Genomic DNA, 25138 nt, shown 5'->3' with positions numbered 1-25138 from the left:
CTGCTCGAAAAAATATTAATTTTGGTCAAAAAAAAAAAAAAAAAAAATTGGAAAGGTACTAGTCGATGGGAAATTTTCCAAAGAATCTAATACCGTTGGAATTTTTAAGCTATCTCTAAACGCATGAGCAGTAGATTAAAAAAACTGTTTTTCTTTTTTAAATTCATAACTCAAAAACACCTATTTCGATTTGGCTCTAATTTTCAGGAAAGACAGCTGAAAAGCTATACTTTAAAATGGTTATACCTAAAATTTGCATATTTTGAGTTTTTAACCATTTTTATGCAAAATAGTGAGCTAATTGAAATTTTTTCAAGGTTTCCTTACAGTTTTTGCTTTTTTGTGCGCATGCGCAGTTATATAGACAAAAACTAAGCCCAAATTCAAAATTCTCGGAAAATTTCCAATCATTTATCTATATTCACACTTAATTTTTATTTATTCTAAACAAATTTTAACAGAAAAAACAAATACAAGTTATAATTAAGAGCATTACAAATTAAAAAAAATTTATTTTTTACGTTTGTTTTTTCAACTTAACATTTTTTTCATTGATAATACATTTTACACACCAATTTTATCTCCCTTTCCTTCACATTTTTATTCATTAAAAAGAAAGGATTGTAAAATTGCATTTATATAATTAATGTCTGGTGATAAATAATTTTCCAGTACTACTATTTGTATGAAAATAACACTATAGAAATTTCTAACAGTATAATATTAATTGGCCATGAGAGTTGTTAGGGGCGAGATAAATTTATTATCATTATTATTGTATATATATATATATATAGTTGAACTGTTGCATAAGAAATGATCACAACATGCGTGCACATACACATGGTGTATTGACATCACACGTTTTTGCGCGTATTTCATTATCGTATGTGTGAGTATATATTTGTAATAGGTAATAGGCAATATAGCATTTATTCCTTTCGCCTATGTGTCTTTATGAAATACAACTCACATACTTTCGTGCGCGTGACAAATTCTTGATTAACACGCTTATGTACGCGCCGCATATGTACACCAGCTCTAAAATACACATTATTGTCAAACGTAATTCTGTTTATATATTACGCCACTTGCTCTTTTATATATATATATATATGTTTAATGTTTATAGTTAAGAATGTCTACAATATGCCATCAGGTTGTATTTTAATGCAAAAATCTATATTGTATGCATATGAAACAGTGACGTGTGAATTAATCGACATATGGGATATAATAGTTAATTAATGTCATAAATAATCAAGTAATATGTCATGTCTTAATTGCGGCAAAAAAAAAAAGATTTATTAAAAAAAAAAAAACAAGAATAAAATATTAATTTTTATTTGTTGTACTTTTATGCGGATTATTTCTCATTTTGAAGAAATAGATAATAATTTTTCATTACAAAAATTAAATATATATTTCAAAATGGGGACTTCTCTGTTTAGGTTTGAAATCAGCAATGATAAAATTTTTAAGTTGAAAACAATTGATTTGAATTTGGCACATTTCATACGACTAAATAGTAAAAAAAAAAAAAAAAAAAAACAAAGATGTCCCCATTCTAAATATAATTTTTGAATTATATAAATACTATTTAAGTTTTAACCCCTTCATTGTCGATGGTCAATATTTGTCCAAAAAAAGTCGTGCCACCTTTGTGATTTTGGATAGGTATATATGTCCACATTAGAAAAAAAAATACTAAACATAATTAGAATTGAGTGTCAATGTGTATATACTAAGGTTTTCGTGGTCACTGAATCCGAATTTGAGGTCAGATTTACAAAATTCAAAATGGCGGACTCAATATGGCCGCCAAATAATTTAAAAATTGACTTAATTTTCATAAAAATGGTTCCTTTAGGGTTTTTCGGGTCGCTAAATCCAAATTTGAGGTCAGATTTAAAAAATTCAATATGGCGACCCAATATGGCGGAAAAATTGAAAATTTATTCGATTCGTTCAAAAATCGGTACTCGGGAGTTTTTGGGATTGCTGAATCCAAATTTGATGTTAGATTTTAAAAAAATTCAAAATGGCGGACCCAATATGGCGGAAAAATTGAAAATTTATTCGATTCGTTCAAAATTAGGTACTCGGGGGTTTTTAGGGTTGCTAAATTCAAATTTGAGGTCAGATTTGGATTCAGCAATCCCAAAAACCCCTGAGTACCGAATTTTGAACGAATCGAATAAATTTTAAATTTTTCCGCCATATTGGATCGCCATATTGGGTTGCCATATTGAATTTTTTAAATCTGATCTCAAATTTGGATTTAGCGACCCCACAGAAAATTAAAAGGCATTAAAATAAGCTGCAACGCTTATTATTTTAATCCAATTTTGCTTATTTTAATCCATTTTGGTATTAAAATAAGCAAAATTGGATTAAAATAATAAGCGTTGCAGCTTATTTTAATGCCTTTTAATTTTCTGTGCCCAAAAACCCTAAAGGAACCATTTTTATGAAAATCAAGTCAATTTTTAAATTATTTGGACGCCATATTGGGTCCGACATTTGGAATTTTTAAAATGTGACCTCAAATTCGGATTCAGCGACCCCAAAAACCTTTAATATGATGATATAAAATTTTTTTGGAAACTTTTTTTTTGGACCGTTTTGGGCTCACAAACGATTTTTCTACTCGACTGTGAAGGCGGGTTAAACGCCATTTTACTAAAATCGTGATTATTTTAATTCTATAGTTAATAAAAGTTGATAAAATTTGGTTTACATATAGAAAAATACTATAATCTGTTAAATAAACAATTTATTTTGCATAAACAATAACCATTTGTTAAATTTTGCATGTCACTTAATAAATATGCAGTATTTTTCTATATGCCTGTCAAATTTTATCAAAATGTACATTAAATATAGAATTAAAATAATAGATTTTAGTGAAAAGATGCTTAAAACTTAAATATAGTTTATAACTAATTTAAAAATTAGAATTTTTAAAAATGCTTTTAGGTGTGTTTTTATTTTACATTTTTCTTTGAAATAACATAAAAAAAAATGAAATTAGTAAAAATCATGAAATTTTAGCATATTGTTTTTAAGTAACCCAGTTGAGAAATTTTGACTCATTGCATTAATTTTTAAAATGTTTTGTTGTCAACTCCAAAGAGGTTCAAATTCTTCAAATTGAGATAAAAAGTGAAGAATAAGTATATGTTGGGATGATTTAATGTTTTTTTTTCTATTTGCTAACTCTGTTTAGCTATTAATAGACATAGGTTTCTTTTGTATACTGTTTTTTAATTATAGAGATTAGGTCATGAAGATCTTTTGTTACAACAGTCTGAGATAGTTTGTTATACATAGTATAGTTACGAAGGATAAAAGGGAATCCGAGCATCTTGCATTCGTTGGGATAATATGTCGTTGGAACGCGGATATACCGCGCAATTCTTGAAGTCTACAGTTTCTTGCTATCTTCCTTTTATGATGTTGCTTACTTAACGACTGCACTCTCTCTGCTCGCAACTTGTGCCCTCTTAATATATATATATATATATATATATTTCTGCAACAACTAATTCCACAAGTCCGTCCATCCATTTCGGTTATGTACAAGAAGGTTTTACATGTCAGTGTTTATAGGATAATTAAACACAATAAATGTATGTGATCGCAATTTCTTCTTAAAAGAAGTCATATTCTTTTATTGCATTCAGAGTGTAGGAATGAGAAATAGTTTCTCTTATATATATAGTGAAATGGTAGCCTCAAGTTAAACGACCTGGACGAAAGTGATTATTTAGTATCATTATAAATACACAGTATCTTATTGGGATCTGAAATCATAGGGAATTATGGGGAAACTGACCCCGTTGCGTCAGCCATCTTGGTTTTTATCTCTTTCTTCTACATATATTTTAAAAAGGATGAAACGAAAAATGGCTGACACAACGGGGTCGTCACCAGATGGCGTATCGCAGTATTTCAGATCCCAATATTTTGTTAATTTTACTTTCAACTACACGGAAAGAAATTTTCTGCAGAATTTACAGAAACTCCTGCGCCATCTACTGATGTTTCTCCAAATAGAGAAATTTGTAGAATCATTGGCATTAAAATCTGTTAATTCTACAAGTTTGAGCTATACAGTTCTTAAAAACTGTTGAGTGACCAAATTATGTATATAGTATATGGGGATAATATATATTTGGTAGAGTATTTCTTATAGGTTATATTCTCCTCCGAATACATTAAATTCGCGGAACATTATTGTATAAATTAGTATAACTTCTATGTAAATAAATTCATCCTTCAATAATTTTCTAACAAAAAAAATGAGGAGCAAGTTTTCAAAACTTATGATAAATCCACTTTTTCTTATGTCGAGAAATTGAAACAAACGACTTTTCTCACTTAATCACTACAGTTAATTTTAAAATAAAAAATTTCTAATAATTTATTTCTATAATAATGTTTATATACTTAAGACGTTTCCTTTTTAATTAAACTTTCTTGCCGAGACTATGATAATAATAAAAACACTAAATTCGCCTTAACCTCTCGCACTCAATCGTACTCAGCCTTAGTCGAATCACTGCATTGTTTTCGCGCATGCGTTAAATCCTTACAGAAAATATCTGTAGAATTAACAGATTTAGGAACATGTAAAATCTTCAAATCGATGTTAAAGAATTACCAGAAAATTTTTTTCCGTGTATACATAATAAATTTTTTTTTATTTTGATTCAAATAATCGGTTACTTGACTATTGTCAAATAAATATTTACTTGAACCAAATAATTATTATTTGAATTAATTAAATGGTATTTGTCTCAAATATAGTTTATTTACCCTCTAAATCTGAATTAGTAAAAATGTTTACTAATTTAAATTAGTGACTCACTTTTTGCTTCTGAATTAGTAAAATTTTATTAATTATTAGTAATTTTTACTAACAATTAATAAAATTTAACTAATTCTAAAACAAAAATTGAGTCACTAATTTAAATTAGTAAACATTTTTACTAATTCAGATTTAAAGAGTAATTCAAATAAAAATTATTCACCATTTAGTTCATTAAATATATTGAAAAACATTATGCGCATATAATTTAAAAGTATATATACATGAAATTTTCAATGAATATATTAAATCTTGGAATTCACCAGCGACGTGTTTGTGATATGCATTTTAAGTATTTATATTTTCCATGCTCAAGTTCACAATGTTTATTATACTATAACAACGATTGAAAGAAAATATATATTTTACGCTAAAAGTTATAAAAATTTTTTTTGGCCTATAAAAAGTTTACTTTTAAAAATTGTTGTTCGAGAAACGTTGCAAAAAAAATTTTAGACACACAATTATATAATAAAGTTGTATATAAAAAAATAAATATAATCTTACAAATCTTTATAATCATAAAAGTTGCGTGAACATCACTTATTTTAAATTTTGAAAAATTAATATCGTCATTTTTTTTTAAATATCTCTGGTTTTTTTTATACTACGGTACATTTTTGTATTTTGATGAAAAAATCAATGACAATATCTGCAAATCTGATTTGCAAAAAAAAGTGCATATAGGATAAAAAAATTTATTTCAATAAGATCTATAACTTTTGTCTAATTTTTTTTTCAAGTTTTGCATATTTCACCTAATAAACAGAAAAAAAGAACACAAATTTTAGGTTTTTTTTTATGGTTATCAAAACATGAAAATAAAATTTGTGGTTATTATCACTATGATTTTTGTAATCAGTGCATCAAAATTTATAAATGTACGTAGTATATAAAAAAAATCCAGAAATATTTCAAAAAAATTATAAATTTCGAAAAAATTTTGGGACTCTTGTATCTGTTGGCGAAGAAATGACGTCACAATCTCGACGAGAATAAAACGAGATTTTATATTGCGCCCTCGTTCATTCGAATTTTCTACTATATCTCGTACTATATATAATATATGATGCTGCACCGCTCTCTTTTGATCGTAGATTAGTCTCAGTGAACTTATCTCTTGAAAACTGATCTCTTGGCAGCGAATTATGTCAATTTCTTCAAAATCTTGATCTAAAGGCGTTGGAATATTCTTTCATGGAGAAAACTGGGCTATCAAATTGATTATATCTGAAACTTAGGGGGAACATATTTTATATAATATAGCCATAGATATATTTTATTTTATCATTTTAAAATTGTGAAATACAGTACATTTATATATATATATATTTATTGCTGTATAACTATAAATTGAAAGTTACTTTGAAAATAATATTTTGTGTCATTTTCAAATACACTGTACTCTCTAAATCTGAATTAGTAAAAAATTAACTAATTCATTTAGTAAATTAAATTTCTATTAATGAATTAGTTATTTTTGGAAGTTTTACTAATAAAATAATAAAAAATTAGTATTTGAACATTACTAATTTAAAATAGTAATCAAATTAACTAACTCTATTAGTTATTACACCCGAGTTACTAAATGAATTACTCAGTTGAACGTAACCTCTATTATTTTCATGACGTATGTCATCTTCCATGGGTTTTTTTTAAAAATATTTTTTTGTTTTTTTTAGTATTATGTGATACTATAGCTTGTACTCTATTCAAAATACTTTTTTTGATGCTTAAAATACTACTTTTGAAAGCATTTATTATTTTTAAATTATTGTTCTGTTTTTTTGAAGTATTATGTGATACTATAGCTTGTACTATGTTCAAAATATTTTGTTTGGTGCTTTAAATATTACTTTTGAAATTATTTATTTTTAAAAAAATTTTTTGATATAAACTAACTGTTAAAATTTTTTTATTAATTTTATTTCACCAAAAGTAACTATGTATGTGTATCTAAACTGTCTTTAAGTAAATTAATAAATTACTATAAAGTGAAAATTTTAATAAAATCTTTACCCAAAAAAAAATCGGAAATAATATATCAAATGAACCACCAGAACGTAAAAAATTTTATATGAATTTTGCCAATATTATGCAATTTAACCTATGAAAACTGACTTTTAAAAATAAAATATTTTTTATACAATCATGAAGAAACTACATGCGAAAAATTTTATCTTTGAAACTCGACTTTTAAAATTTTAAATTTTAGTATGAATAAGTTGATAAATTTTTATTGATTATTTACGATTTGGCGTTAAAATTGTATAATGACTAATGAATTAGTAAACAATTAGTAGTTTTAACTAATCAATTAGTAATTTGCGCCCCCGGGAGCCGCATTAAAAAGTTACTAATTGAATTAGTTAAACCAAAATAACTATTTGAATTAGTAAGTTTTTACTAATTATTATTAGTGACTCACTTTTTGCTTTTTGAATTAGTAAGATTCTACTATTAATTAGTTATTTTTAACTAATTCAGATTTAGAGAGTAAAAAGAAAGTCTTATTTTAAGGCCGAAAAGAGGTCTTATTTTAAGAGGCAACATTTTTAAGGCAACTTTGCTGAATTTACGTATAATGCAATTTCCATTAGAGCTACACTGTAAAACGAGAGGTATTAATTTAATACCAACTAAATTGACTTTTGGTTCTATTTTAATACCTAAAATCGGTACTATTTTAGTACCTTTTTTTTACAGTATGTACTAGCACTGATTTTAAAACTCATCTGACAAAAAGATCTTCTTTTTATTGTGTAATACTGAAAAAAAAATTTATTTGATTCAAATAATCGGTTATTAATGGATTATTATCAAATAAATATTTACTTGAACCAAATAATTTTTATTACAGTAAATTATAAATGGTATTTGTTTTAAATATACACTGTAAAAAGAAGGTACTAAAACAGTACCGATTTTAGGTATCAAAATAGAACCAAATAACAATTTAGTATACCTAATGTCGGTATTAAATTAATACCTTTCTTTTTACAGTGTAGGAATTATTTATTCAAATACAGTTTATTTAAGTTAAATAAAAATTATTTCGTTAAAGTAAATATTTAATAATAGTCAACTATCTAAATCTGAATTAGAGAATAGTGAGCTACTAATTTAAATTAGTAACAATTTTTACTAATTTTTAGTCACTTTTCACTAATTCAAAATTAAGAGAGAGTAACAGAATTATTTGAACCAAATAAATTTGTTTCAGTGTATAAACAAAATGAAATGATATTGAATTTAAAGTGGTACAATATTGTTAGATTTATACTTATTTTTTGCTAGTTATATTTTAAAATTGTGTCAAATCGTGCAAAATCTCGAAAAAAAAAAATGATGCAAACCGTTAGAATAACAATTTGAACAATCAACTTGCACAGAGAATAATTTAATGCTCATTTTTAAGCTTCTTGAACGGAAAGTCGTACAATTGTTATTTATTTTAAAAAGTCGAACGAATGCAGTGGACCAGTAACATTTGAAATAAAACAAAAAAAAAATAATAATAAAATAAAATAAAGAGAATATTGTCTTTTGCTTATATTGAATAAATGGGGTCACTGAAAATCAGTGAAATTTCACTAATTCAAATTAAGAAAGTATATCCATTTCAATAGGAATAGACAAAAATAAAAGTACTTTCGACTATAAATTGCGAAAATGGAGAAAGTTAAGAGTTTGTATTTTACGCTTAACTAAACACATTGGCGTAATAAGTATATAGATTGCATTTTGTTGTTATAACAGTATAACGCAGTAATTAGAATATGCTCTCCCACTTGTTAAATTCTGATAAATTATAAAAACATATTAAGACTCCTATATTTAGAAAGGCGATATTTCACTTTTTTACAAGCTATATTTTAATTAATTTCAGACACTTAACATATATATATTTATATATTTCAAATATAACTTTAGTTATTATAATTATTAAAATTAACAAGATCAATAAAATGCGATATAAAATAAAATCAAAGAAACAGCGAAAGTAGAAAAAAAGAATGAATAAATTAATGTTTAAGAACTAGATTCAAACACACATATATACATTTACTTAGTCCATTTATAAAGAAAGGGGGTAAGATAGTATCGCTCATTTCATCGTAAAACCATTCAAAGTGATTCTCTTGCTGTTGAATATATATATATATATATATAAACGGGTTGGGCACAAACACGAGTTATGTTCATTGTTAGTCTCATGATCTTAATAATTGAAAACTGCTCTCTTGTCGTTGGTCGAGAGGCTACTTTTCTTTTCTAGGATCGAATTATATATCGATAAATTATCACTGACAAGCTTTAATTTACAAATCGAAAATATAGTTTAAAAATAGATGGACTATATAATTTAACATATTTATACAGTGAAAACAAAAATTATTTAGTTCAATTAATTCAAATTATAATTGAAAAAATATTATACAGTTGATTCAAATAAATTTAATTATTTTTAATTACAACCATATAAATTTTAATATTAAATCAAGTAAATAATTAATTGAATTTAATAAATAATTACTTTGAATATTTTTTTGAATTAAGTCAAATTTAGATTTATTTGGGTCTAAAAAAAAATCTTCTCTTTATACAAATAATTTTTCTCCTTAAGAAGCTCCTAGTAAAGTAATATTATTTGACTTAATTACAGAGATATTAGTTTTAATTAATCCAATTAATCATGAATAATCAAAAATTTGATTTAAAAATTTTTTCTTAGTTCAAAATAAAATTTTATTCATGCAAATAAATATTTATTTAAATAAAAAAAAAACATATTTTATATAGGGTAAATGCACCAGTGGTGGATCAGGCGCCAATGGTGGATCAACAGCGTTAAAAAGGTTAAAATAAGCTATTTCTAATTGAACTAAATGTTTCAATAGTTTAGGGGAGGTGTATAGATAAGTTTTATGAAATAAAATCATTTGAAAATATTTAGGAAAACAGAGCAATACAACAATTGTTGATTTTATGCTTTTTCACATGAAATCTTAAAAAATAATTGTTTAGTCTAAATTTTTTTAATTTTTAGAGTAGAAAGTAATCAATTCTTTCCATATAGAATACTTTTGGAAAAAAATTTACATCATTAAGTTATTTTTGTGTAGTGTAAAGGGGTAAATGATCCACGACTGGAGCAATGTCATTTTATTGTTGAATGGGAGTGTGAGGGGGTGTAAACGTTACAAGCAGGTCGAAAACTACACGATAGTGTCCTTGGAGACTTGTTAATTCATACTATTGTAAAGATTACCCTATATTTTTCATCTGAAAAAATCTGTACACCTTTAAAGTCAAAATAATAAATTTAGTAGGCTTAATTGATCCACCACTGGTGCAGTTACCCTAGAATAAAATAATTTGCATAATTATAAAAATTGATAAAATGATGATATTTATTTGCTCCAATTACTTTATTTAATATTAAGTAATTTAAATTTGATCCAAATTTGCTATTTATTGGATATGATATGATAAAATAAAATATTTAGTTCTAGTATAAATATTTAATTTATTACATATTTAAATGATAATAAAACAAGTTAATTATTTATTTGGATCAAATAATTTTTATTTTATCTAAATAATTTAATTATCACTGTGCTATTTGTATTATGAAAAAAAAAAAATTTAATAGTACTGTATTATAATTGTAATAGTATTAAAAAAATTTTAATTTTTAAAAAAGTGAAAATTTCAAAATCTTTTCTTCTCGAAAGTTTTTTTTGTGGTGAAATTTAATGTTAGTCATCATCATCATCATGATCGTCGAGGCTGTTTTGTCTGGCACAATTTTTGGCCCGGAGGAAAATTGGCTATTTCCCCATATTTGAGAACGGTCTAAAGCCGTCGGTTCCTCGTCGCTAATAATACGTTCTTGATATTCCAAACGAATATTCATCTTGGATCAGGATTCAGTTTAAAGTAAATCGCCCACGCGCCACACAGATTAGTTCACTCGAAACTTTTAAACACAATTTTAGTATTCCGTCTGCTCCCAAACCGTTATCTTCCGTTAGGAACGTGAATATATATATATACAAAGATACAGACAAAATGGAATTTTAAAGTCTGTCGCAGATATAAATTACATATAGTGAAAGTGTCTTGAAAATACTTTCTGTTCACACGAATTTATAGATTTTAACGCAGTGATGATTCAGTTTTCTTGTTTTTATTAAAAAAGGTTATGTATATTTTATGAGAAAAAGTGAATTTCAAAAGTGATTATTATCCGAAATTACCTCGTATAATTTTCAAGGATTTTAATTTTAAATAGTAAAAAAAAAAAATAAATTTTTATGTTAAAAATAAATACAAAGTCGCAAATTGCGTACACAGTTTGTTATATATTAATTGTATAACCTTCCCAAGGTGGAATTGTTTCCCACTGAATATATATAAAGTTCTCAGCATCATCACAAGTACACACCATAACGGAGACGCCCAAGGCTAGTCATACCCCTGCGGTATTGACAGCAGGGGTAAAAAATCAACGTTGTGTTGGGTAGGTTGATGGGTTAAGGTTGTATAGCTTTAAGATGCCTGTTTTCTCTCCCTATGTAACAAAAAGAGAGGTCTCGGCTTTAGCTTCCCCTTATTGCGCATTGCTCCTACCAACGGCCTTTCAATGGAAATCTTCCTCCGAAAAGGATTCTGCGCTGAGGGTCAGGGGACAGCTGCCGGTACATTCACCTCCGATTCGAAAATAAGCATCCAACACGTCCTTCAGATATTCCCCTTCTTGTGGTGTTGCAATTTTTTTTCTTTTTTTTTCATTCCCGCTTTTAATTGGCTCTTTGTCATGACAATTTTTGTTTATTTAGTGATATTAGTTAATCAATGCGGTTGGTTATTGATGATATGACAAAACACAGAAAATTAAAAGGTATTAAAATAAGAAGCGTTGCAGCTTATTTTAATGTCTTTTAATTTTCTGTGCGAAACTATCGTTTTTTCAAATAACTAGCAATATTAAACGCGCGCCAAATTGAGTATTTCATTATTTGTTATAGAGAAATTAAAAATTAATATTTAATAAACAAACCGTAGGATAAATACCTACAATATTATCAATAATTATTTAAATTTATTAGAATATTATTCCATATTAAATGATAAAAATAAAAATTACATGTTTATAGGCTTCAGATTATTAATTATTATTAAATTATTAAATTTTAAATTCAAAGTCTTTTAAAATTGAATTATTTTCCAAATTTTCAATTTAAAATCAAATGAAATTCAAATTATTACCCAAAATTTCCATTCAAAATCAACTAAAATTCACTTATTTTCCAAATTTTCAATTTAAATTCAAATAAAATAAAATTATTTTCTAAAATTTCATTTCAAAATTAATTATCAAAAATCAACTAAAATTGAATTATTATTTAAAATTGTAATTGAAATTTAATTATTTTCCAAAATTTCAATTCCAAAATCAACTAAAATTCAATTATTTCCCAAAATTTTAATTCAAAATCTTTTAAAATTTAATTATTTTCGTAGTTTTCAATTTAAAATGAAATAAAATTCTTCAATTATTTTCTAAAATTTCAATTGAAAATTAATTATCCAAATTTTCAATAAAAAATGAATTTAAATTAAATTATTATTCAAAATTTCAATTAAAATTTTTTAATTAATTTCCCAAAATTTCAATTCAAAATCAAAGAAAATTGAATTATTTTCAAAATTTTCAATTCAAAATCAACTAAAATTCAAATTATTTTCTAAATTTAAAATCAAATAAAATTTAATTATTTTCTAAAATTTCAATTCAAAATTAATTATCAAAATTTTCAATAAAAAAATCAACTAAAAATGAATTATTATCCAAAATTTTAATTGAAATTTAATTATTTTCCGAAATTTCAAATCAAAATTAAAGAAAATTTAATTATTCTAAAAAATTTGAATTCAAAATTAATTGAATTTTTAATAATTTGAATTTAAAAGCATTGAAAATTTAATTATTTCTAAAATTTTCCATCGAAAATTTTTTGAAATTTAATAATTTCAATTATAACTCTAAGGGAATTCAATTATTTTTAAATATTTTTATAATATTCTTTGAAAATTCAACTATATCTGAAACCATTTTTCAATTAAAAAATGATTATATCAAATTATTGTATTTTGTCTGTAATTTCTAATAAATTTTTTTAGTGAAATCATATAAAATTTTAATTAAAATCACTTGAAGTTCAATTAATTTCTAAAAATCTCAATTTTAAATCTTTTGAAAATTCAATTAAATTTAAAAAATGTTTTCCAAAAAAATGTTTTGATAAATTATTTTTAGTTCTGTAAAATTTTATTATTGTTTGAAAATTAACAATATCTTTTGAAATTTAATTATTTCTAAAATTTTCAAGTTTAATTTGACACGTCATAAGATTACTATTCAAAAAACACGTGAAATCATAAAAGATCAACTTCAAGTTAGGACACGAGGAGGAATTTACTAGTTAAAAAGTGTACACTTGACTACCGGTAATACACCTCATATTACCCTTATTACCAAGTATTACACGTTATTACAGAGTATTACACATTATTACAGAGATATTACAGATTTTTTTGCGTTATTACAGCACCGTAATAACGCATTATTACACGGTATTACACAAGTATTACAGGAAGAGTGTACACTTGACTACCTGAGTAAATTCTCCCTCGTTAGGACAGAAGGACAGACCAAGCATTTTATTATTATATAATTATACAAATAAAAGACGAACGATAAATCGGTATGCGTTACGTTACACATGCTTGAAGAGAGAGAAGAGAGAACCTTTGAAGAGAGACGGATTTTTGTAATTCTATGAATTTTTTTTGCAAAATATATTTTTGATATTAACGAACGTAATACAATATTATTTTGAAATAAAAAGCAGAAATGGACATGGCAATTAGTAAGTAGCAATTTATTTATTGAAATAACTCATTAATATTAATAAATGACGTGTATATATGTGTGGTATAAAATAAGCTGCGCACGTGTCAATAATATGAATTATATTCGCAAGTAATATATATATATATATATACATTTATATTTGTTGGGTGCAAAGGTTTCGAAAAGCGTGTATCACTTCCGACACTGTCACAAGAATTATAACTTATTGTGCTTTGTGGTTCTCGTTCGATGATCTCAAATGTCAATGCGCTTGCCGATAATGTCGATATTCATTTGTTGATGTCGATCGAGCGAATCGCGTTCCCGATTATTTAATGACGACCCGTTTACATACAAAGGCGCGTCCGTCCTACGTTGAAACTCAATGCGTTTTGAGAGAGCGAGAGAGAAAGAGACAGATGACTTGAATGTATATAAGGACGTAGCCAATGGCCAGTATTATTGCTACTGCTATGTACATACGCTTCGTCTACCTTGTTTTAGCTAAAACTTGTTTATTGCTCGACACACCCAACAATCACAAGATGCAGACAGTGTGTCGTCTAAAGGAAATAGTAATCATATAATTCTGCGAGTGGGTTTATAATTAGCAATGAAGCCATATTGCAGTATAAAAAAAAGAATATGAAATACCGAGATTTGAGTCATAATTAAATAAAAAGTATATATATTCACTTAACACCGAAAGGAATTTAGCTCATATATTTAAACTTTTTGAGGAACAGATACCTCGATTTTATTGTGCAGACGCAGTACTAAAATCGAACATCAGAAGCACTAATCTTGATTATCAGCTAATTTGTGATTAGGTACAACATCTGAACTTGTGTTTGTACTAAACTTTTTAAAATAAATTTTAAATTAGTCAAATTTACCAAGTATCAATAGTTAAATCAACAAATTTACTTTTAATCATTTACATTGGTAAATAAAATTAGCACTACTTAAAATTTGATTAATACAACTCAAAACAAAATTTAACTAACGAAATATACTTAATTTTATAGCATCATTTTTTTTTGTTGTACTTCTTTTTATAAAAACCTTTGTTTCTGATTGAAAACTATTCCGTTAGAATTTTACATCGTCCCGCGCGCTCTAAATTTGTCAGCGCTATTTCCAGAGCAATGAGAAACTTTCGAGTGTCAAGTGCACGCCTTTGCCAAACAAGAATGTCCGAAAGCCAAAATTTATTCTTTGAAAATTTCAAGCTTATAGAACAAAATGAATAAATTATTTTAAAACTTTTGTTTTCCTTTAAATGTTTTCCCTAAAATATTTATTTGATCCTTTAATGAAACATCTAATAAACTTATTACTTATATAGAAATAGAGAGAAAATATGACAAATACATTCCAGTTGTAAAAAGAAGGCTTTTATATTTTTCAAATCCAATGAAAAATGTACTGTTGTACTTTCTATGTAAGGGAACAAAGAAAAGGTTGTTGTTACACGAGTAGTACAAAGTGATGCTATTGTTAGCAGAGATTATGTTATACCTTTATGTATGTTGATAGTTTAACATAAATGTTTCTCGTCGGTTTTCTTTTTTTTTTTTTTTACAATTTCCATGTAGACATTATGTATTCACACCTTTCATTCTAGAAATTTTTTTTTATGTTTGTGATGAACAAAAAAACGTTTATTAGGTATACACCTTCTTCTTCTGTGCTCGTCTGTAGTTCATTATCATAAAGTTTACCTCCATTACTATAACGCTATAACTGCTTCTAAATCGCTCAGAAAACAAATTATATCTAAGACTATTTTTCTCTTTCTTTCCTTCTTAAAATATTTAAATGGGGCAATTTTTTTCGAGAAACAATAGTAGTCTTTAATTACAAATACCTAATTGATCCAATTTACAAAATTTATAAAATACATTTCTTTTTATTGACAATTCTCAAAATAATAAAAACATATATGGAAAAATTTATTCGAAAAATATGAATAAAAGTACTCTCTAAATCTGAATTAGTTAAAAATAACTAATTAATAGTAGAATCTTACTAATTCAAAAAGCAAAAAGTGAGTCACTAATAATTAGTAAAAACTTACTAATTCAAATAGTTATTTTGGTTTAACTAATTCAATTAGTAACTTTTTAATGCGGCTCCCGGGGGCGCAAATTACTAATTGATTAGTTAAAACTACTAATTGTTTACTAATTCATTAGTCATTATACAATTTTAACGCCAAATCGTAAATAATCAATAAAAATTTATCAACTTATTCATACTAAAATTTAAAATTTGAAAAGTCGAGTTTCAAAGATAAAATTTTTCGCATGTAGTTTCTTCATGATTGTATAAAAAATATTTTATTTTTAAAAGTCAGTTTTCATGGGTTAAATTGCATAATATTGGCAAAATTCATATAAAATTTTTTACGTTCTGGTGGTTCATTTGATATATTATTTCCGATTTTTTTTGAGTAAAGATTTTATTAAAATTTTCACTTTATAGTAATTTATTAATTTACTTAAAGACAGTTTAGATACACATACATAGTTACTTTTGGTGAAATAAAATTAATAAAAAAATTTTAAAGGTTAGTTTATATCAAAAAATTTTTTTAAAAATAAATAATTTCAAAAGTAATATTTAAAGCACCAAACAAAATATTTTGAACATAGTACAAGCTATAGTATCACATAATACTTCAAAAAAACAGAACAATAATTTAAAAATAATAAATGCTTTCAAAAGTAGTATTTTAAGCATCAAAAAAAGTATTTTGAATAGAGTACAAGCTATAGTATCACATAATACTAAAAAAAATAAAAAAATATTTTTAAAAAAAACCCATGGAAGATGACATACGTCATGAAAATAATAGAGGTTACGTTCAACTGACTAATTCATTTAGTAACTCGGGTGTAATAACTAATAGAGTTAGTTAATTTGATTACTATTTTAAATTAGTAATGTTCAAATACTAATTTTTTACTATTTTATTAGTAAAACTTCCAAAAATAACTAATTCATTAATAGAAATTTAATTTACTAAATGAAGTAGTTAATTTTTTACTAATTCAGATTTAGAGAGTACGTAAGAAAGTATTTTTTTGAACGTACTTTGCGGCTTATAAACTCGTTATAAGGCTTTCAAAAAAAAAAAAAAATTATAGAGTGAAAACAGTTATCAAGATATCTTCATTCGTGTATTGCTCGTAAATATGTATAGACCCTTTCCTCTCTCGACAGGCTAGAAAAAATACAAATAGACATTCAAGTACTTGAATATATATGTGTGTGTGTTGGAATCGCCAACTGTGTCTGTCAAATTGATCTTCTCACTCGTATGGCAATAAATTCAAATTAATAACTAAAGTCATATTTATTTATTTAGTTCCCCCGCGCTTCAATCGAACTTTAATTATTATATATATTAATCTTTGAATTATGGCACGTCGATTAATGATTAATTGAAAATATAAAACAGCTCATTGGAAAAATATGTCGTACAACTATTTTATATATATATATAAATTAAGATCTCTCGTATAGTTTTCTTAAGCGACTCGCTGACGACGATCGACGTCGATTTTTATTCCTTTGAACAAGACCAATTGACGAATTGACCTCGCGTGAACCCCCGCGGTTATTCAACCGTTTTCTTCTCTTCCACCTCGCACACTGTTAGTTGAGGATTTCATATATTATATATATATATATACATAAAGCCTCTTATGTAATGACTTGACTTAAATGGACACATTTTCTGATATCGCGTGAGCGTTATCTAATTGGATTTTCCATAGAAAGTTTTATTTCTTTTTTTTATTGTCAATTTTGATCAGTGGGCGAATTTTATATTCGGAGGAAAATTATTCAAATTTTTATCTTTTCTATTTTCAACATTAATTTTATTGATTAATGAAAAGAAGTTACAAAAAAATATATATTTTTTTAAAAAAACTTTATAGAGGTTGTTTATTCAAAATATTGTATTGCAGGGCTGCAATTATTTAAATGAATGTGATTTAAATTATAATTGAAATAATTTAAATTATACGATTTAAATCAAAGTGTAATTTACGCAATAAAAGAGTCTATAATAATAAATTTTTTTTAATATTATTTAAAAATTTATATTTATTATACTCAATTTTGTTTACTGGGAAAAAAAATTACTTGAAACAATACCAAACATTGGTTGAATTAACCAAATTAATATGTAATAAACAGTTAAACAAATTTTTGATTAAACCAAAAGTTTATTTGACTAAATCAAATTATTATTTCTTTGTTCGAAAAATTTGTTAAAATAGACCAAATAAAAATATATTTTCAAAAATTAAAAATATTTTTATTAAAAAAAAATCTTAAGTTAATAGAACATTTATAAACGTTAGCGATTTATTTCTTTAATAAATTTTATTAGAATTATAATTATACGTTTCAAAAATTAAAACATTTTCGTTTTAATAATTTTATTTGAAATATTTATAAATTCTGATATATTTTCAAAAAAAAAAAAGTTACAGTTATACAAATTTTATTACTGAAATATTTACTTTTTTTTTTTTTTTTTTCTTTTCAAATCAGTGAATATCTGTCGTATTTGAGAATTTTGACTGATTGCTTCATCAGGGAAATTTTTATAATTAAAGTGCTTTCTTTTTCAGCCTGAGTGAATGCTATTTCGCGGGCAAGGGTGCGGCCTTGGTTTTACCGCCAAACGAGAGAGCACGGCCCTCCCGTCGTGTTTCGGCCGCAGGATGCGACATTCAACAGCATCTTCAGTCAATGTTTTATCTCCTGAGACCAGAGGAGACTTTAAAAATGGTAAGTCATATGTGTAATAATTCTTACTTTTAAAATTATTCCCCCAATATAAGTAGAAATATTAAAAAAATAAATTCTTTCACAGAAGTTTAACCCTTTAAGGACCAAATGTACAAAAATTTTGCCTAAAGTTTGGCAATTTTTTAAACCAACTAAACGCATTAAGAAAAAATTCGCAATATACGTTTCTTATGGTCCAGAAACCGCTCTTTCAAGTGGTGCATCTAAAAAAACCGTAAATTTAAAATTAAACAAATTACAGATAATTATTTATAAAAAAATATTAATTTTCAAGGTTATTTTTTTTTCTTAAGAATTTTTTTGGGCAATGTACCATTTTAAAATATTATCTTCCCGAGGTACGAATATCGCGTCAAAAATGTTCAACCTTTGACATGGTGGCATAGATTTAAAAAAAACTACTAAATGTCCAAATAATATTGTTAATTAAAGTTGAGATTTTAATAACAAATACGCAGCTATTGTCAAATAATTTTAAAACTCATCGGATCCACTCGAAAATCGTTACAGAGGAGGTTTTTGGGGTCGCTGATTACGAATCTGAAATCGATTTTCAAAAAATCAAAATGGCGGATCCAATATGGCGGACGAAAAATTAAAAATTCATCGAATTCACTCGAAAATCGTTACTCGGGGGTTTTTGGGGTCGCTGATTACAAATCTGAAATCGATTGTCAAAAATTCAAAATAGCGGAACCAATATGGCGGACGAAAAATTAAAAATTCATCAGATTCACTCGAAAATCGTTACTCGGGGGTTCTCTTTTCGAGTGAATCCGATGAATTTTTAATTTTGACGTCTGCCATATTGGTTCCGCCATTTTGATTTTTTGAAAATCTATTTCAGATTCGTAATCAGCGACCCCGAAAACCCCCTCTGTAACGCTTTTCGAGTGGATCCGATGAGTTTTAAAATTATTTGACAATAGCTGCATATTTGTTATTAAAATCTCAACTTTAATAAACAATATTATTTAGACATTTAGTTGTTTTTTTTTTTTAAATCTATGCCACCATGTCAAAAGTTGAACATTTTTGACGCGATATTTGTACCTCGGGAAGATATTTTAAAATGGTACATTGCCCAAAAAAATTCGTAAGTAAAAAAAAAACCTTGAAAATTCATGTTTTTTTATAAATAATTATCTGTAATTTGTTTAATTTTAAATTTACGGTTTTTTTAGATGCACCACTTGAAAGAGCGGTTCCTGAAACATAAGACACGTATATTGCGAATTTTTTCTTAATGCGTTTAGTTGGTTTAAAAAATTGTCAAACTTTAGGCAAAATTTTTGTACATTTGGTCCTTAAAGGGTTAATAGAAAAGATACACTTGTATTTTGGTTCCGTGGTTAACGTTCCGACTTGCCAGCGTTAAGGTTGTGCGTTCTATTTCTGGCGTTTGTAAATTTTTTTTTTTACGCATTCAAAAAATCTGTTGTTCATGAACATTGAAAATCTTCTATTATATTAAGTTAACAAATTTCGAAAAACGACACCGACCTCGTGACCTCGACACCGTCCTTGAAAAATCTATTTTCAATTATTTTCAAATAAATCAAAATACTTTGCATATATGCTTTTAGAAAATCTTACAAACTATTTTTATGTAACATCTTTTTTCAATTTTAACCCGAAAAAGGGTTATTTTGCAATTTTTTAAGAATTTTTTGATTTTTTCAATTTTTTATTATTATTTTTTATTATTTATTGTTGTTTTTTCAATTTTTAGTTAGTAACCTATAATATTGTGTCTAATTTTAAGTGTCATTAAAATCAAATGTTTTTAACTTAATAATTTTAACATTTCTTAATTTAAAACGAAACATCTTCTATTATATTAAGTTAACAAATTTCGAAAAAAATAACTTTTAGTCTTGTTCCATTACAAAGACCTCTTTCTAAATTAATATTCCTTAAAAGTATCACAATTGCACCAATCTTTAATATTAATTTGTGAGGAGGAAGTCCATTTGGAGTTAAACTATTTAATACTTCAATTGGTATTAAGTTAGTTATTGTGTCACACTTTTCATCTTCTTCAGATGAATCTATACTTAAATATTCTCTAGGTTCACCTGTCATTCGTTTAACAACATCATTATTTAATTCAAATACATCATTATTCCGGAGAACTAGTAATATATGTAAAATCAAACAAGAATCTCTTTATAACGGTTTACTATAGATAATAAAAATAAAAACCGATATTTTAAAAAGTATTTCGATTTATTACGAATATTTTTCTCAAAAATTTGCAAAATCTACATGTGTTTGTGGGACAATTTACATCAATATAATATAATATAATATAATTTAAGATAAAAAAAATATATTATAATATAATATAATTAATATTGTTGTCATAATTATAATAAAAAATATCTAATATTTAACAATTGTCATTTCATTCTTCAATGAAACTGATCAAAATTAAGATAAATTTTATACAATATTAATAAGATATTAATTTAAAACATAAATTATATATATAATATACATAAACTACAATAAGTAAACAACAATAAGTACAATTTTAACCGAGCGTGCGTTAGCGAGCGAGGAATACATCGCTAATTTGATATTAATGAAAAGAGAGACGGTTTTTAGAATGAATATAGTGTTTGGCATTTATATGAGTAAAAATTTCCATTTTGAGAATTAAAAATAATGTATTAATTATTATAGTATGAGACTAAAGAGCCAAGAAGTAAGCATAATTGCCGCAGAACTCATATCACATGAGTATCATTTGCATCTCCTTCAATTTTGTATAGTCAGGCCTCTTTGACAGGAGAATTGCCAATTGTCAGTTGTGAAATCGTTAACTTAGCTTAAATGATCCGCGTCACGAAATGGCCTTCGAGTTCATGTAGTTGCTAATCACTTGCTTGCAATTAGAAAGTAAAAACATAAAACATCGAATCGTAAATTGGAAATGAACTGACATACCTCCATTACAGATTTCTATAAGTGTAACAGGTGTTCTTTGATACTTAACAGCATCACATTCCGTTATAAGTATTCATATAATTTTTCAGCTATCAGGTATTTTTTCCGCATTAAATTAATTTTGATTATAACATCTATAAATTTCAAATTTTATATTATAAGATATTGTAGAGTAAATGTTAAGAAAATGTATATATATAAAACTATAAAAATTCTTTTATATCTAATATAATTTCCACTAATTTTTTAATAAAAATTACTATTTGATTTGGTAATAATTTTTTATTAAGAAAAAGTAAAAAAAAAAATTACATGGATAAACTTTTTTTAAAAATAGCATCACTATTTATGACATCACTTTCATATCTGGTAAAATTAATTTTAATGTTTTTTTTTTTTTTTGTAAAATTGAGTAAGTGCCAGAATATTTCTATGTGTATGTATGTAAAAAGTAAGCGTATAAACGTAGAAAGCAAAATGATTTATTAATATAAACTTATACATGAAATGCTGTCCAATTTCATGTAAAATTTGAAATGCATTTCCGGTAAATTAACTAAAGAAAACAAATTTATTATAAAGAAATAGTTTGAAAATACAATTTTTATTTTTTAAAATTAGACTTTAATGTTGCGAGTTTAAGTTTAGAATATATTATTATAAATAGAGAATAAGAATTGATGATGAGTGCATTTGATGGACATAAAAGTAAGCTATATACAAAACGTCGACCTACTTGTGCGTGAGGCATGGGCAATCGTGATAAAGATGACGTATGTCACGATTGTTCTTATATATACCAGGCAAAGAGGTCGAGACCAAAGAAAGTTCATGACTTCCAGTCCAAGTTTGTTTGACGCATCGCGCCATATGAATTGCAAAGTATCCGCTGACATTGTTTTATTATAGCATTTATTCAAAATATTCCCGTTCAGAATCATTTTTTGCTTCGCACAGTTTTCTTGTATGTATCAAATTATTGATATTGTGAATATACCCTAACCTTTATTTATATTCGTCACACACGTGTAATTTCTAATTATACACAGGTTTACAAATTCGGGTCAACTTTTGGACCCAGAAAGGCAAGAGCGTTTCATAACGTATTTTTTTTATGCTGAATTCGAATCCACTATTAGATTTTCCGTATTACATCAGATTTTTAAAATTCAAAATGGCGGATCCAATATGGCGGATGACAAAAATAAAAATTAGTTGGATTTGCTTGTAACTTGTTATTTGGGAGGTTTTTGAGGTCGCTGATTACGAATTTGCCATCAGATTTCAAAAATTCAAAATGGCGGATCCAATATGGAGGAAATTTTTTTTAAATTGATCGGATTTGCTTAAAACTCGTTTAAAAATGTGATGTCAAATTCGTAATCAGCAACAACCTCAAAAACCCCCTAAGTAACAAGTTTTAAGCAAGTTCAATTAATTTTTAATTTTATCATCCGTTAAATTGGATCCTCCATTTAAAATTTTTAATATCTAATGTCAGATTCGTCATCAGCGACTTCAAAAACCCCTATGTTACGTGTTTCAAGCAAATCCGATCAATTTTTAAATTTCTGTCCGCCATTTTGAATTTTAAAAATCTGAATTCATATTTGTAATCAGCGACCCCAGAAACCTTGAACAAAAATTATGACTTTTTTTTATAAGTAATATAGTTTAATTAACAATAACAATTTTGTTAAAAGCATCAAAAAATTTAAAATTGCAATTATCTCAAAAACCTGACGTGTAGTAAAAAAACGGACTGTGGATTTGAATTCAGCGTTAAAATTTACTTTAGGAACAGGTCTTCGTTACTCGGGTCCAAAACTGTGTATTCCTGTGTTATTTTTATGATACAAATGATTATTAACAATTTAATTATAAATAAAGAAAATTTAAACATTGTTCTTGATAAATATTTGCGTTATCAATAATTTTCTGTCACACAATACAATCTTAAGGCGGTTCCAGAATAGGTGCAAAAGCCAAATACAAGTGCAAGTCCAAATGCAAATCCCATGAGTGCAAGAGAGATAGATAGACTACCTATCTCTTTCGCACTCATGAGATTGTCACTTGGACTTGCGCTTGTACTTGTCTTTTGCACCTATTCTGAAACCGCCTATAAGAGGGCGAAAACCACATTACGACGCTGTTTTTTAGCCGTTTTTCGAAATTTTTTTCAAAAAGGGATAAAATTTTTTAAATGAAATGCAAGAATGACATTATGTTGCACATATATTTATCTGTGTCTCACAATTTTTTTTAAGCATTTTTATTAAAAACCTTCCAAGTTAGCAGCCATTAAATCTGGAGCTGTGCCGTCTGAGTTTATGATTGCTGTGCAAGGTGGAGTCCACAAATTTGATCTTAAGGGGGGAACACCAGTTGTAACTTTCGAAAAATCGATTTTTTTTTTGGTGCATTTTCTTAAAGTATACATATTTAGAAATGTGTCTGTAAATTTCAAAGTTGATCCGGTGAAAAATAAATGAGATATACAGAACACTGCAGCGGCGCGTCCCGTGGCTTCATACAAGGTGGCCAGCCATACCTGACCCTAACGACAGATGGCCTTTTCCTATGATTTAGAAACGGCAACCACTGCGGAAGAGTTATTATATGGTCCAGGAATCGATGACTCTTTGTAACTTAGAAACAAAATTTCTTCTGAACAAAAAAAAGTAAGTTGAAACTTTTAATGCGTTTTTCTCAAAATGACATTTTCCAAGTCGGTGACCACGATTACTCGAATACCATTAAACCGATTTATTTAAAATTTAGTGTGCTTCATTTACACATATAAGTCTAGTTCGTGATCGAAGGATTTTTTTTTTTAATCAAAACTTTTTTTTATATAGCTGAAAATCGACCGTATTTTTTTAACGAAAATCATACTTTTGACTTTGACAGGTCGCCATTTTGTCAAATTTTTTTTTTTTTTTAAATCCTTCGATCACGAACTAGATAATCTTATAATAAATGTAAATCAATTTCATTTTTGTATTTCAGACGAAGTATACTTGCAGAATGCTGGTCACCGCAATTCGCCTTTTTTCTTAAGACGCCACTTCAATGGCTCATATCTCCAAAAGTTTTTGTTAAAAAAATTTTTTTTTTCTTTTAAATTACAGCTTTTTACATGTACTTTTAACTAATAAATAGTATTCTTTAAAAAGATTCATTGTTCTTTTGGAAAATATTCTTGAAAAAAGCATTATTTTTTGAGTTACAACTGGTGTTCCCCCCTTAAAGCAAAAAATGAAGGTTATTCACATTTTATACAAATTTTATTATTAATTGAACTAACTTTTAAGTTAAAATATTGAAAATTGTAAAATTGACACTACTTTTAAGTTAATGTTTGATTTTTGGCATATTTTTTTGCGTCTTTGAGATTTAAAAAGAAGGTATTAAAATTTTTTTTCTTTCTAACGTTTAGTTCACTTAATAATAAATTTAATAACGAACAATTTGCAATTTTATTTTTTGCCTGTAGCACAGAGAGGACACAAAATTTCGCTGTAAAAACTTTTTCAACATACTTTTGAATACAT

The 25138-nt window shown here is 26.2% G+C and overlaps 1 protein-coding gene across 3 annotated transcripts in view; it reads left to right on the top strand.

Annotated features, from left to right (window-relative positions):
• LOC127289444 (protein phosphatase Slingshot) overlaps nucleotides 1-25138 on the top strand; it is a 233056-nt gene that overhangs the window by 96975 nt on the left and 110943 nt on the right. For all 3 annotated transcript variants that reach the window (XM_051317379.1, XM_051317378.1, XM_051317381.1), the window contains one exon: nucleotides 18449-18608. In XM_051317379.1, the coding sequence (XP_051173336.1) occupies nucleotides 18449-18608 (160 nt within the window). The remainder of the gene's footprint in view (nucleotides 1-18448; nucleotides 18609-25138) is intronic.

This window comes from Leptopilina boulardi, unplaced genomic scaffold, assembly GCF_019393585.1.
Source record: "Leptopilina boulardi isolate dan_hultmark-lab unplaced genomic scaffold, ZJU_Lbou_2.1 LbouV2_408, whole genome shotgun sequence".
Lineage (NCBI taxonomy): Eukaryota > Metazoa > Arthropoda > Insecta > Hymenoptera > Figitidae > Leptopilina > Leptopilina boulardi.
This window is presented reverse-complemented; position numbering and strand designations above follow the sequence as displayed.